Source organism: Gasterosteus aculeatus, chromosome X (genome assembly GCF_964276395.1).
Source record: "Gasterosteus aculeatus chromosome X, fGasAcu3.hap1.1, whole genome shotgun sequence".
Classification (NCBI taxonomy): Eukaryota; Metazoa; Chordata; class Actinopteri; order Perciformes; family Gasterosteidae; genus Gasterosteus; species Gasterosteus aculeatus.
Genome location: NC_135698.1, coordinates 2,985,090 through 3,001,112, shown reverse-complemented (window position 1 = coordinate 3,001,112; position 16,023 = coordinate 2,985,090). Strand labels below are relative to the sequence as shown.

General features: G+C 53.5%; 1 protein-coding gene across 6 annotated transcripts in view; it reads right to left on the bottom strand.

Moving 5' to 3' along the window:
* Nucleotides 1-16,023, bottom strand: part of LOC120809295 (zinc finger protein 423) — an 88,515-nt gene that overhangs the window by 46,761 nt on the left and 25,731 nt on the right. For 3 of the 6 annotated variants that reach the window (XM_040162996.2, XM_040163000.2, XM_078082382.1), the window contains exons 4-9: nt 1,776-1,953; nt 1,479-1,603; nt 1,239-1,320; nt 1,025-1,100; nt 427-707; nt 29-312 (exon numbers count right to left, since the gene is read on the bottom strand). In XM_040162996.2, coding sequence (XP_040018930.2) covers nt 29-312; nt 427-707; nt 1,025-1,100; nt 1,239-1,320; nt 1,479-1,603; nt 1,776-1,953 — 1,026 coding nt within the window. The remainder of the gene's footprint in view (nt 1-28; nt 313-426; nt 708-1,024; nt 1,101-1,238; nt 1,321-1,478; nt 1,604-1,775; nt 1,954-16,023) is intronic. The other 3 variants (XM_078082380.1, XM_078082381.1, XM_078082383.1) reach the window with 1 other exon arrangement.

Genomic DNA, 16,023 nt, shown 5'->3' with positions numbered 1-16,023 from the left:
TTTGAACCGACCGCACACGGCGCCGCACCTCCACCTTTGTGACTGAGGGTCATCCCGATGTCGTCCACGGACTCCATGCCTCTCCTGCGCAGCCGCTCGATGCCCTGGCTGGGCTTGAGGGTGGAGTCCGGCGTGGAGCCCCTCTCCAGGCTGGCGCTGGAGTCCGGAGTGGCCGAGCTCATTGAGGCCACGCTGCCCAGCGCCGGGTCGGGACTGGCAGCGCTGTGATTGGAGGAGTCCGGCTGGCGGTGGCTGTCCAGGTGGCAGTAGACGTCCTCCACGGACGGGAATTGCTCCAAACAGACAGGACATCTGAGGCGTGGGAGGGATTAGAGTTCAACGCAAAGTCACACACCACCATTGCACTTGCATGATGAACAGCGGGCGTAACGGTTACGCCCGCTTGAAAAGGCAACGCCGCCGTACTTGTGTTTGCGGTTGGCGTGCTGCGTCTCGATGTGCGTGAGGAGGGAAGCCTCGTCGAGGAAGATCTCCGGGCAGTGGATGCACTGCAGGTCGGCCCGGTCCGACAGCTGGGGGTGTCTGGTCAGCACGTGCTTCTCCAGCTCGTCCGTCAGGCCGAACGTCTCCTCGCAGTAATCGCACATGTACAGGTCCTGCTCCAGGTCGACGTCTCCTCCCGCTCCCTTCTTCCCTCCGTCCCGCTCGCTCCTCAGGGCCAGGTGCTCTCGGTTCTTGCGGTGAGCCTGCCGCAGTCAGACGAAAAGGCAAAAAAAAAAGAAGCACGTGTTGAAAAACATTCTGTCTGAAAGGTTTTGCGTGATGAGAAAAACCTCGTGTGCAAGTTAAACGGACACGTCAATGCAACTGTAGCTTATTTTGAAAATTGTACCGGCAACAATGCAACTACGTGGCAGTCCTGATATCAGATTTTGAACTACACAATAATCAGCGGCCATACAAATATACAATGATGATATTAAGGCCATATCTAAGAGAATATGGCAGCAGCGACAAGCGGTTTTAACAGTTATATTAGATAAAACATGCAACAGTTGTTTACCTGCATGTGGCTCTGCAGTGACGAGGTGGAGGAGAAGCCACGCTTGCACACACTACACTTAAAGGGTTTGCTGGAGCTGGAGGTGTGAAGAATTACACACAAATAAACAGGAATCCGAAATCAGTCAAATAAAACACTAGAATCAACAGTGGAAAGAAGGAGAAATGAACTCCAGAGAGTTTGTAATCAAGCGGTTCGGGAGCGGTGAAGTTACCTGTGAGTCTTCAGGTGGATCTTCAGGTGATCAGAGCGGGAGAACGCAGCTTCGCACTCCTGGCAACTATACTTCTTGTCTCCTGTGCCAATAAGCACAATAACGAGAGGTGATTTGATTAAACATATACATACAAATACACACCGCAGAACAAACGAGAAGGTGTCCTTTCCACAATCGACGCTCCCCCAAACCGACCCACTGGTCGTTTCCATGCCGACGCGCCTCCTCGGCATCTACCTGTGTGGAGCTTGACGTGGCGGTCTCGGCTCCTCTTGTGCTTGAACAGGCGGCTGCAGAAGGTGCACTTGAAGGGCAGCTTGTCGCTGTGGATCTGCTCGTGGCGCTTCAGGTAGCTCAGGCGGCTGAGGGGAACCAACGGGAAACACCTTTCAGTCACGATGCGCACATTGACATCCGGCATGCGCGAGGAGGCATCCGAACCGCGCACGGGCGTGCGGCCTACCGCATTAACGACGCCGCCCCGCCTCCTCGAGCACCGAGGCGGAGCCGGCGGGGCGAGGGAGAGCGCTCTACCTGAAGGACTTGTCGCAGAACTGGCAGGGGTACGGCAGGCCGGCGCCTCCCTCCTCCTCGCCGCCGGTGGCCATGCCGAGGTCGCAGCAGCCGTCGGGCATCTGCGAGGGCGACGCCACGTCTTTACTGGAGGGCGAGGAAGGCACCCAGGAGAGGCCTGCTGGGTCATCGTCACCATCTGACGGCAAAGGGAAACGAGACGATTTGAGAACGAAGAAGAAGAAAATAAAAAACGAAGAGGCCTTGGATTCATCCGCGGCAAGAAAACACACACAGACATAGTTTGTACACAGCTGCAGGATTTGTAGAAGAATAAATAACAGTAAAAGACAAGAAAAAAAAAGTGGGGGTAAAACAGGAAGCATTAGAATTATTAAGAAGAAGTTGCGTCTTCCTTGGAAGCCAGAAGGCGGTGTGCGTCCTCCGGGAGTTCAAATGAGAGAATATGAACTAAAAAATAAACACATTTATCCTGGTTACACACACACACACACACACACACACACTCGCGGAGGAAAAGGAAGATGGCAGAGATAAAAAAAGAGAGAACGAAAGGGAAGAGCGAGACTCCGGCAGCAGCAACATCTAAATAGAAAGCTCCAAGAACTGTGTATCCCCAACGGAGCCCGGGAATAAGGACAGAGTGTATTTTCTCTCCCTTTATCCTCCCTCTGCAGCCCCCCCCCCCCCCCCCCCCCCCCCACCTCCCCTCCTTCACCTCCCGTCCCTCCGTCCGTCCCCGGGGACCATAGATCCGCCTCATCATATTTTCATTAGGGCCTCGGCAGATTGAAACGTCGGAAAAGCGATTAGGAGACGTGGAGAGCGGAGCGGAAAGATGGCGATATTCACTCCTTTTATCTGTCATACATAGGAGATTATGCATTGCTCTTCCCCCTTCTCCCTCTCTCCCCCCCTCTCCCGTGCAGTCTGGCGCTCGGTGGCGACAAAAAGGCCACGACTCCTTTAATAGACACTTCAGAATGGATTTGATGCAACAAAAGGGCGAAGTGAATGAGGCTCGATATTGTTCTTTGTGCGCTCTGTGAGGCTGTTTAGCATTCGCCTGAAAAATGTAAAGAAGAGCGCAAGCGAAGGGGGGAGTGTTTCCTTTGCTTTTATCTGCTAGTTATATCAATTAGGCCGGCAGCAAATCAAAGAGAGAAAATAAAGAAAGCAGAGTATTTGGACGAGGCCGACGCGTCTGCAAATGCAAACACTCACGGCACATGAGACACGTGCGGAGGAGAAGCTCCTGCTGGTAATTTTAAAAAACCTCTCCGATGCATCGTTTTACTTCAACCTACAATCTCGTGCGTGTGCGTGTGTGTGTGTGTGTGTGTGTGTGTGTGTCTGGCCCACTGTGTATTACGCCTCGCAGAGAAGGGGGGGGGGGTGGAAAAACGGATCCTTGTGATGAATCGATTGCAGGGAAAGTGCACTGCGATGAGCAAATAAAAAAGCAGCGGCAGGGCGGGTGGGGGTAAAAAAAGAAAGATATGACTAGAAGCTAGTAAAAAAATAAGATGTAGGTATACGGAAAATAGAGATACTGGCGTGCAGCCTAAAAAGGGACGGCGAGAGGGAGGGAGAGAGAAAAGGTGAGAATAAGAGGGAGATGGATTATGGGAACATGAGACTTTCCCCCAATCAGAAAGTCATCGAGTTTCATCAAATAACACGTAGCCCTCGACCTACAAACCAAAGTCAGGTCGGATGACCCACGCGGTGATCAGCGACAGTAAAGATGCCGCCTCCTACTGGGAGGAAAGGTGGCTGCTGGGGAAAAGGGACACGACGCTAAAATTAAAAAAAATCGCTAACGGGATCATTTGTGGGACTGAACGTTTTTAGAATTGAAGTTTTAAACGTCGAACAATCCCTGTGAATGAAGCGCGTCGCCCCCTCGAAAAAACAAACACGGGGAAAGTGTCTCTTCACGGGGACACGCGTGTGCCATTACACACACACACACACGTGTGAGTCAGTCATGGTAGAGTGTGTGCGCTGACGAGGAGACACACAGGGTGAAAAGGAGGAGATCGAACGAGAGGGAGAAAACGCTTTTTCGAGGGGCATGTAGAGCGGGAGACGGGGGAGACGGGGGGTTGAGAAAGAAGGAGGGGAGGGGTGGGGGAGATTAGCGTCATTAAAGAGCCCTAATCCTCTGACTAGCGTGGCGGCGCTAAAATGGAGGATCACACGGCTTTTTAACGGGGCCCTTTGTCAGCCGGGCCGCGAGGGGACCTGGCGAGACAAGGCCGAGCGGCAGACTGGGAGAAGCCGGAGGACGAGGATCGGGGGGGGGGGAGGTGGGGGGGAGGAAGACGTCAATGAAAAGTTAAATTAGAGAAGAATCCTCGAGAGACGCCGGGGAGGGCGAAGAAAAACAGGGAAGAAGAAGAAAAGTAGCTGGGGGGGGGGGGGAAGAAACTGGCAGGAGCAGGCGGACGCCGACACACGCTGTTCAAAACCCGTCTCCTCCTCCTCCTCCTCCTCCTCCTCTTCTTCTGTTCTTCTCTGGCGAATGAAAGGCAAGGAGAAGGAGCAGGGAGGAGGACCGGCGGGGCCCCCGACTGCTCCGCCGCCGCTTTATCTCTCGCACTGCAGTCCTCTCTCTCCTTTCCCCGTCCGTTCCCTCTATCCGGCATCCCTCCCTCTGTCCCCAGCAGTCCCCCTCCTCGTCGGTCTTCATCTCTCTTCCACTGCCTCCCTCCCTCCCTCCCTCCCTCCCTCCCGTCCCGTCCGTCCGTCAGCTTTCATGTTGCTACTCATTATAGCGTTGACATCTCTCCATCCGTCCCTCCCCTACCGGTGTTGGCCTTCACCCCTGTGTTCTCGCGCCTGGACGGGACCGAGGGAGAGGAGGGGGACAGGGGGACGCTCCAGATGGACGGACTCTGAACTCCAGAGGAGAGGGGGGGGGGGACGGCGACATGAAAGGGGGAGAAAATGAAGGAGAAGAAAAGGAGAAACCAGGGGTCTGTAATGAGAAATGGAAGAAGAAGAAGAAGAAGAAAGAAAAAAGTCCAGAAAGGAACTAAACGGACCACCCGAGTCCACCTGAACGGGCAGACGCACACAGACACACACACACACACACACACACGCACACACACATGCACGCACAGCCCGCATGCCTCTCTAATAGGCCAGACAGTGTGGCAACGTGTGGAGGACGCAGCCTTGGTGGAACACTCTAATGAAGAGACACACACGCTGATCAATCTCTCTTCATGTTTCTGCCCCCCCCCCCCCCCCCACCAGTCTACTTGCCCCCCGCCCACCGAAACCCAGTGGCTCCATGACACACACACACACACACACACACACACACACACACACAGAGAAATGGCATCAAAGAGGCAGAACTTTGGAGACTATTGTGTTGTTTGGACCAACTATTCTAAAGCTGAGGAGTCAAAGTTCACAGGCCTTAAAATGATATCTCTATATATACAATGTATATATATATATATCTATATAGATACATATTGCGTATGAGGTCGTACAAATGGCAAACTGATGGATTAAACGACTCGATGGGCTGACATGGAACCAGCACTCGGGAAAATGAGTTCAATTAGTTCGCTCCGGATAACAGCGGCTGCTGAAAGCTTGAAATGTGAAGTATCTTCCGTGGATGTTGTGTTGTTCTCCCGTCTCTGCCTTTCATGTTCAAATCAAAGAGGAGCTCAGATGGTATAGTGGAAAAAAAGGGCTGCAAGAGGCTGCCTACTTCCACATGCAGACAATTCAGAATGAACAAATAAGACCAACAAAAAAAAAAAAAATGAAACGATGACTCAAAAAAAAAATCAGTTGAATTTCAAAATAAAGTAAAACATACCTTTAGAAAAAAAAAAAAGATGGATTGGAGATTGGATGTTTAAATATTCTGGTATCAAAGGAATTATCAAAGGTTTTCCCATACCTTTCATCCTTACTTTTATCTAATTCAATATTCAAAATAAAAGACGCTCTTATTGGGAGGCACACAAACAACATGCAGGCAGGGATGTTGCGCCAAATACCAACAGTGGGCCGAAGTAACAGCATCAAGTTCACCTCGGCTACAACGGCCCATTTGCTCAAACTTGAATCCCCTCCTCCCGTCCTCCCCCCACACCTCCAACATCCCCCACCGCCCCTCCCTCTCCTCTCCACCTTTCTGTTTGGCCATGGGCCCAAACCTGCACCTTTCACAGCCGGACCCTCTCTGACCTCCTCTCCCTCCGTCCTGCTCTCGCTTCCTCCCTCCTTCCACGGTTCCCCGGGCCCCCTCCGATGGCCCCAGGCTGCTGCACACACACAGACACACACACAGCCCCAGACTCACCATAGGGGGGAGAAAAACAACTTCCACCCTTGGCTCTCCCTGGGCAGCCAGGCAAAAACTCTCGCTCTTATTTTTTCTTTCCCCCCCCATCTCTCACACATAAACACAATTAAGAGGATAACTCGCCAAAACCAAATTAAATTTGATGGAAACGAGGCGTTCCATACATCCGGCAGGTCGGAATAATAGCCGCCGCATCGCTTTTGGATTCGAGCGGAACGTGTCGGTGTCGAATTGCGCGCTCGATATTTTTCGCTGCGCGCAGCTACAACCGAGAGGGTGTCGAAAAGGCGTCTCCGGCGCGACGTGTGCGGCGGGGAAACCAGAACAATAACGGTGACCACGGCCCGGGTACCGATCCCGCACACAGGAGGAGAAGCTCACTCGTCCTCCGTCACACGGCAACACAGCGACACCTTTATGACATCTTCTGCCTGGTCTGATGTGGCGGCTACAACGCGGTACCACACACACACACACAACGCCGCCGCCGGTTGTTCGCCGGGCAGAGCGGGTTCACACGTGTGCACGTCTGGCCCGCGGCTCAGAGGACCCAGAGTCCTCTGCTGCTGTCCTTGCAGGGACGCGAGGGAACACACACATACACACACACGTGCCGCGGCGAGGACAGACGAGAGAGGACGATACGGTCCACCGTGAGGCCCCGAGGACCCCGGCGGACGGACACACACACACACACACACACACAGACACTAAGCAGGCTGTGGGGACCCTCACCTTCTGCCCTGGGAATGGGTCCGGCTGCTTGGGAAGCTTTTGGGCGCCAACTGCTCCATATGGGCAGTGTGTGTTTGTGTGTGTGAGTGTGTGAGTGGGTTCGAGGGCAGAAGGTTAGGGGCAGGGGGCTAAGGGTGGGGGTGGGGGTGGGGGTGGGGGTGGGGGTGGGTGGACCGTGAGCCTGGCAGATGACGAGTTTGTCCCGAGCACACAGCATAACACACTGTATACAAACGCAACACACACACAAAGAACGCGCATGGGAGAGTAAGTCTTATGGAGACTTGGATCAACGGTGAAGGAGGAGGAACGAAGACCTCGGGAATGTTTGACTCAGGTGTCCGACGTCAATGGGACATTGACAACAACTGTCCTCACGTCCTTCTACTTGGTCAGACGAGGAACGCACACACATTATTTGAGTCGTAGGTATTTCAAACATGACATCGCACGCTGTCAACTAGATGAAACATCCTGTACAACGATAGTCAATGAACCTGTGTTGTCATGGTTTTATGTTGGGAAATTGGGAAGCATTGAGTGGAACTTTTCTATTGAACACTGATGATGATTTTGACTAACACAACATCTTTGAGCCAAATGCATATTTTGAAGCGAACATAAAAACCTTGACTAGTTCTCAAATGTAAGGATTTTGGGGGCAGATATCAAGTCTTCTGTGAAATTATATTGAATTAATTTGCAACCCCCCGACTGAACGAGCAACTTCTGCGAGAGTGTATTTTTCTCCATTTACTGACATTTTGGAAACAAAACGCTTAATCAATCTACTGAAACTAAAACCGCGTTGATTTCTTCATGCAAATGTCAGCATTGCAAAGGACGATATACCAAATATTCAGAGCCAACTCAGACGCATTTACCTGCATCGTAGACCGGCGCCACGTTGCGTTTCCACAGTAACACAAACACACAGCCCGGAGACGCGGGCAACGCACAGGCCCTCTCCCACACAAACACACACCATGTGGCAGAGGAGGGCCGGGGCATCTGCTTCCTCTTAACGCGCTTCCCTCGCCGCCTCGTCCTCCCGCTTTGCGCGCTCGCGCACATCTCACAGGGCCCCCCGATTCCTCTGCTTACCCCCCCCCCTCCTCCCCCGCTCCAGTCAAAACAGGGAGCACGGCACTGGCCGCGAGGGTTAGCGGTCCTGTGCGCCGCCGCCGCCGCCCCCCCCTCCCTCCCTCCCTCCCTCCATGCTGCCCGCCGTCCGTCTCGTCTGCTGTTTGTTCGCTCAGAAACGAGAACCAGCTGTCAGGCGAGAGTGTTAGATCAACAACAACACCGTGCCAACGCACACATTCGGCTTTGCCTGCCGATTGCCGGCGGGCCGAACGATGCCGATGGCGGACCGCCGCCGCCGCCGCTTGAGTCTCACGCCCGTGAACTGTGGCGCCGACGGTCGGCAGCGCTTCCAAGCGAGGAAATCTCACGGGGGGGGGGGGGGGGGGTTCATCTTGCACCACGTCCGGCTTGCGATTGATCTACAGACGCAGCGACAATATCACGCGCGCACAAGGCCTCGTGCCCTCCCCTGTGTGTGTGCGCGTGTGCGCGGGACCTGTAAATAAGTGATGTGCGGCAGCTGGAGCTCGCCGTTCAAACCGCGAAACTCGCAGGTAAACAAGCGTGTTTTTTTTTATCTCCGTTCCGGGCTGGATGTGTGAGAGGTCCTAATGGGGAGACGAGAGGGGGGAGACAGAGGGGCAATGTGGCTCATGGCGTCTCGTGGTGGGGGGAGGTGGGGGGCGGGGGGGTGGGGGTCCTTTGCCCCCCCCGGGGGAAGGCCGAGAGCAAGCTGCGAGAAGCGGGTACCTCCTGCACGCCGCTCCCCTTCCCTGCCTTCCCTTCTGGAGGACGGCCTCCCTAGTCACAGTTCCTGAGCCGCCCCCCCCCCTGAGCCCCCCATGAGAGGAATACGTGCACACACACACACACACACACTGAAGAGGAGTCCCCCAGGGGAGGAGCAGAGCAGAGCAGAACACCTGGACCTGCCATTAGTGACACACTGAGGGATTAGAGGCACAGACGGCAGGAGAGGTGGGGAGAGAATGCAACCTGGGACGCACACACACACACACACACACACACACACACACACACTCTGTTCAGAAAGTAATATCCATAAAGTTAAACATGCAACTCACACGCAGTAAATGGATGTTGCCACATGAACTTGAACTGAGATGAATCCACACGTTGTGCCCTGTGTGTGTGTGTGTGTGTGTGTGTGTGTGTGTGTGTGTGTGTGTGTGTGTGTGTGTGTGTGTGTGTGTGTGTGTGTCCCTTTATTACTGTGCGGCCTTGAGGCCGTTGACGCATTTTCTCAAATACAAGTGAATCTATTGGTAAAAAATAAAAACAGAAATGCCTGCCTACCTTTGGGTATCAAGCACATTATTCACAGAGGACCATACAGTCGTATCTGCACACACACACACACACACAGACACACACAGGGCTCAGCTTGGCGGATGTAGGTTGTAATTACTGGACCCCTGGCCTCCCTCCCTCCCTCCCCCTGTCTTTCTCCTCCCGTGCTCCGTCGACCTCTCCCCCCTTTGATCTGTTTCATGTCTACAGCTCACACAGACTCACCCATTCATTCACACACACACACACACGCGCACACACACACAACCTCTCTGTGGCTGTCACGGTGACTCCTTTGCTGACCTTGTGTTGGCTTTCGCATGTGTGGGTGGGGGAGATGTGTGTGAGGGAGGTAGACCTGATGGGACCCCAGAGTGGTTTTTTTGTTGAAATGACGCTGGTTTATCGCCGCTAAAAATCAATAATCTCCTACACCTTTAATGAGTCTTGACATCCTATTTGCATCTTTTCGTAACACGTCAGGCTCAAAGCATGCGTTTGTGTACGCGTGTGTATGCGCGCACACACACACACACACACACACAAGTGCTCGCCTCCCACCTGTCGTTCTCTTGACGTGACTGCACACAAACAAGGTCTACAAACTGGTGAAGATGCACCAACGCGAGGGAGCCACAGAAAGTCACACACCCGGGAAACACACACACACACACCGCACGGGGACACGCACACAGGGAGTGTCCGTGGCGGAGACACACACACACAGCCATGAACACACAGTTGTAGACATGCAGCTACACACACACACACACAGTTGTAGACATGCAGCTGCACATACGCACACACATGCAGGACAATGTTGGAACATGTGAGCGAAGCAAACGCTACTTCTGCATTTCACACTCCCACACTCACTCTCTCTCGCACACACACACACACAGACACACACAGACAGACACACGTGGAATAGAGCGGTGGGAGCGGAGAAATGGAAATGCTCCTTTGACTGAGTGGCTCAGTGTGCTTTCATGCCTTTAGAGGGGACCCCCTAGCATCAGCATGGCTAATCCCCCCCCCCTCCCTCACCCTCACCCTCACCCACACCCACGCATCCCTCCATCCTCCTCCAAGCTCTTTCTCTCTCCCCCCCTACACCTGCTCGCCCGCCCGCCCGCTCGCCACCCGCCCCTCCTCCATCCATCCATCCGTCTTTCTCGTGACCCGATTGTCCCTCACCGGCAGATCGGATGTCGGGCGGTTGCATCGGATTCGAACACCTGCATGGCCGTCCCCCTCCGCCAGCTCCGCCCCCCCCCCCGTCATCACTCCCTCTATCGGTTACCCCCCCTCCCCTCGAGCGGAGGAGCCAGCTAAAAGCACAAGCATGCCCCGAAATTAATTTAAGCGGAGGAATTAAATTAAAAGCAAAGCCTCGGGAGTTTTATTATGTACTAATGTTTGAACTGTTAACTCGGATTGTATTACTAAAATATGAATAATTAAGGACTGGTGCGGGCTTTTTTATTACAGCAGGAAAAAAAGAAGGGGAAAGGAAAAAATCACGCAACTAGAGGGGATTGATTCGGTCTCCTGTATACGGCGGCTGCTCGCTACTTACTTTGTCACATGACTTCCTTTACGGCCTTCCTTTACCAGAGACAAAAAGGTTTTTTTAAACCACATATGAAATAACGGCGCACGAGTTTCACGGGAAATATTTAAACTGGAAAACGGGACGCTGGTGCATTGTGTGGGAGTGTTTGTGTTCCCCTTTGCCTTCACGAGTGTGCAGCTGTTTGCCGTAAAAGTGTGTGTTTCTGCAGATGTCTTAATGGGAGCCGTGTGTGTGTTTTTTGCAATTTTTGCCACTTTTAAGGCGACACACACACACACACACACACACACACACACACTGTAAATCCCCCTCCAGTGTCCCACAGCCTTGTCTAGCTTTACTTACCTTTTCCTCATCCTTGGAGATTCTGTGTTTGTGTGTGTTATTATTCGTCTCCCCAACACGTCTGATGTGAAGCCCCCCTCCCCCCCTTATCAGCCAGCCAGCCAGCAGCCCCCCCCACTGCAGCTGTCACTGCACCTCCCACCACGGACACTATTCTCCGAGGATGAACTTTCCAACACACACACACACACACACACACACACACACACATCTCAGGCAGTTCTTCACTCACATCGACGCACAAAATCATTTTATCTGCTCACTCGCAGGCCGCACAGCTTGGCAGCCAACAACATGGGGGAGATGGGGGGAGGGGGGAGGGGGGAGGGGGGCGACCCACCACCCATTCCCCCACCTACTGCGCCCTAACCCCCCCCAACGCCCTCCCGGGAACAGAGAGAGAAGGGAGGCGGCGCTCCCCTCCAGCAGCACTGTGGAGGTGACCCACCCAGGGTCCTTGTTTTAAACCCCCTCGTCGGACACACACACACACACACACACACACACACACACACACACACACACACACACACACACACACACACACACACACACACACACACACACACACACACACACACACACACAGTGTGGGCAAAGGGAAAGTGGAGACAGATAGACGGACGGAGGGAGGACGGACGGGTGCAGCGGCCATTGAAGCAACCCGTGCCGTGCAGTCTCCCCCCCCCCCCGCTCCATCTTTTTATCCCCCATTGTTGTTGTTGTTGTTTGTGTTGTTGCGTTGAGTGCCCCGGCAGGCCTCGCTCCTGACTTATTTAGCAGTGGGGTTTTTTTTTTTTTATCATATTTGAGCGGATTGGTTAATATTTCAAGACATCCCACTTTCCTCGAGCGAGAGAGACTGAGACAAAGAGTGAGAGAGAGAGAGAGAGAGGGAATAAGAGGGAGGAATTCTCTTGTTCCTTAACCCCAATTCTAGGATTCAAGCTGGGAAGCAGAAGCATGCATGATCACACACACACACACACACACACACATCACTCAGAAAACACACTGATGATCCATCTACAGCCATAAGTCCACTTGAAACACACGTTCATGGCACCATGTCTCCTCTTGACAAAATAGATGAAAGAAAAACAATGTTTCCATTTACGTTCACGTTCCCATACAACTGAAATCCATTCACATTTGCCTTTCAAGGGAAGCATGTTTTCTCCGAAATAAAGATTGCTGGTTTGAACACCCGGGGGGAAAAAAAATAAAATAAAAAAGGACCGAAGAAAACTGGTTGGTTGGAGTGAAAACTGATTTGGGATTTGGGATTGAAATAAGAATCTGTTAATTGACAAAAAAAAAGGCGTAAAGTAAGTCAACTCTGATGATTTGGTTTCACACGGGACCCCAAACAGCGGGCGCCGGGTGAGAGTCCTGCACTTGCCCATCACGCCATCCATCCCAAGCAATCCAGACTTGATCAGGGTGTAAAACAAAATGTGCACGACATCCAGATACTTTCCATTCAAAAACAAGCCACTTTTTAGTTTAATACTGAACTCGACAGCAGCACCGCCGCATGCCTCCTCCACACACACACGCACACGCGCACACACACGCACGAGCAAAACTCGCACAAGAAATTTGCCGGCGCTCACGGCCCGTTTGACAAAGAGGGAGGGGAGGGGGGGGGGGAGAAAAGCACATTTACACACATGTATGTGAAGCACACAAAAACGCACACTTGACAATGGCCCTCCCCTGTGACTTCCCACAGTGCAGTGAATTCCAATCAGGCAGTAAGCAGGACAGCTATTTCAAGGGACAAAGGACAAGGAGCGAGGGTGGAAGGAGAGATGGAGGAGAGGAGGGGGGGGTGACAAAGGGTTCTGCTAGCACCCAGGGGAGAAGGCCCAGAGCAGCTGACGTCAGTGTGTGTGTGTGTGTGTGTGTGTGTGTGTGTGCGTGTTCCGCGTTGGGGGAAGGTGGGAGCGTGGGAGAGGGGCTGGCAGAGTTGGTCGTGCTTGCCGCCCCCCCCCGGGGAGCCCTCGAAGGCGGGGAGAGAATGCAGAGCAGAGCGAGGGAGCGAGGCCCCTCCCCCCCCCTCCCCCTTCCCTCTCCCCCCCCCCGGCCCCCCACGGGGCCCGGACGGACAGGCTGCCGAGGACAGCCGCTCGCTTGCTGGACGCCGCGGTTAGTCGGCCAGTTGGTTGGAGTAGAAAAACACAAGAGGGGGGGGGGGGGGCGCACGCTGCGAGTCAACTGTGCACACGCACGCACATATATGCATCGCACCCCCCCCTTTTTTTACTGCCTTTCCACTCTGAGGTCCGGCCCTTCGTTCCCTTCTAGCCTCCCCCCTCTCTCCCCCCTCTCTCTCTCCCTGGAGTTGTGCTTTTCTCTGACATTTGGCTGGACAAAGGCGAGTCACACCTGAGCGCTGGGTTAAAACTATTATAGGCCCTCTCCCTGTGGTACGCTGCCCTTTGCCACCGCTGTCTGTGACTGAAACAGTGTGTGTCTGTGTGCGTGCATGTGCCCAAAACACTTGAGTGTATCTTTGTGTAAAGATTCAGAATGCCGCAAGCTGTAATAGAAATTTCAATATGCTCGCCGTGCAGCTGGGCGCCCGGTGGAATTTGCCCAGTGTTCCACAATACGCATTGCGTTCATACACCCGCCCTTGACGGACAGGTGTTGAAAGATAACGGTCCCAGACGGGAGTCGTGTGCGTAAAAAACAATTTTTAACCAACAACTAAACAGACAAAAAGAGAAAACTCTGCCAACATAACGTGAAGCATCGAACGGGGTGTGTGTGTGGGAGAGAAAGAGGGAGTGGAATGACAGAGGGAGGGAGACAGACAGGGGGCTGCTTCGGGGCCAGACGCCACAGGGTGTGCGTGAGAGAGAGTGTGTGTGTGTGTGTGTGTGTCTGTGTGTGTGCGTCTTGGGAGCGCACAGTGGGGGAGTTTGGGGGCACGGAGGAAGGGATCAGAGCTTTGGGGCCAGCTCCACAGGGAACGGAGAAGATGGGGAGAGAATGGAGGGAGGTGGGGGAGGAGGGCGGGGGGGGTGAGAGGAAGGGATGTGGTCAGTTTTGAGTTTGAGAACTCAGCAGGGGAGGGGACAGCAAGGAGGGAAGGACGGGGGGAGGAGGGGGAGGAGGAGGCCGACATTGTGGGCTGTGTGCCGCGAGACGGATCGGGGAGAGGAGAGGATGCGTGATTGGGGGGACACGGGGTTCGGGGGGGGTCCCTGGCGGGCGAGAGGAGGATGAGGATGAAGGAGGAGGAGGAGGAAGTGGACAGCGAATGAAAGGGGGGAGAGAGAGAGAGAGAGAGAGAGAGAGAGAGGGAGAGAGACGTGGTGTTTCAAGTGGACGGGAAGAGGGAAACAGAGAGCGAGGGGAAGAAAAGTCCCAGGTGTCAGCATGGTGGGGGGGAGGAGGGGGGGAGGGTGAGAGGTTGTGGGGGTCCTGATTGTTGGCAGGGGTGCAGGAATCCAAAGGAATGGCCTGTTCCTCATTATCCAGACAAACCCCCCACAGACACACACATGGCCCCGTGACGACTTTATCCTCACCCGCCCACACAAACACTGACACGAAAACACACACACACACGTGTAAATACACACATATACAATGACCTCAGAGAGCAAAGCCGTCCTCCAGCACCACCTTCGATGTGTCACGGAATAAAATCCAGTTTCACCCGAGTTAAAAACAACGTTAATGGACAATTCAAGTGTTGTATTTTTTTAAAAAACTATATTTGAAAACACACGTCTGCAGCAGCTGCTGAAGGGATGCCGTTAATCACGCGATGCCTCCGAAAGCGTTGGCTGAACAGATGCCCGAAAAAGGAGACGACGCCCCGCGAACTACCTGAACGAGGTGGCCGGCGAGGACGAGCCGATCAGAGGGGAGAAAAGCCCGCCGTTGCACAGAAATAAAATCAATATATGGTCGGCTTTGGAACGCCGACGAGAGCCCGTCAGATCTGGGAGGTGTTTCTGCGCTGCGGCGCGCGCAATTAGCCGGCGCAGCGGAGTCGCGTCGTTGGGGAGGAACTTTTTTGGAAACATCTTGTCGTGGTTGAAGACGACTCGACACGGCCACCGGCTGTTTTTGGATCCACCCCCAGTAGCTGTGAGGCCAATTGGGAAATGGAATCGTCAGAATTGAGACTAGTCTACGTGCGGAATCTTCCGCGGCGGGCTAATTGGCCAGCTAGCGTTAGCTGCATTTAGCGAGCCACGGAGTTGCAGGGCGGTAAATGCAAACAGTCAAGAGCGCAAAATCCCAAATCTAAAAAACAGTCCGACCCGGGGAGATGTTTGATTTATTCAAAATATATGTAAATGTGTATTTCTATAATCCGCCGCTGTAAATATTTGATCAATAAGCGCGCGCACGTTGACACGCAGGGAGAACCCTTTGGCGGAGGAATTCTAATGAACGTTCGGAGACAGACGCGGCGGCCTCCGTCGATACTTTACCCGGCGTGCTAAATCACACACACACACACACACACACACACAACGTACGTTTAGGATGCTTTCTGTCTGCGCGCACACACACACACACACACACATTCGCTCTGCACGAGATCCACGCGAGGACACTGGCAGAGGCCGAAAGTTGCATTTTTAAAATCGAGCGCTTCTTCTCCTCTCAGCAAAGTAGGAGGCTACGTGTCTTGTGTCCTTTGGCAAATTCTTCTTTTTCACTCTTGCATTAAGTCAGGAAAAAAAAAGGGGGGAAGAGAGTCAAGGGGGGAGGAGAGAGAGAGAGAGAACGTCCCTGCAGAGTCTTTCTCCCTTCCTGGAGCGAGCCGGGGGCCCCTGCGGCGCCGCCTGTGTAATTTCCAGTGGCAGTGAATACAGGTATTA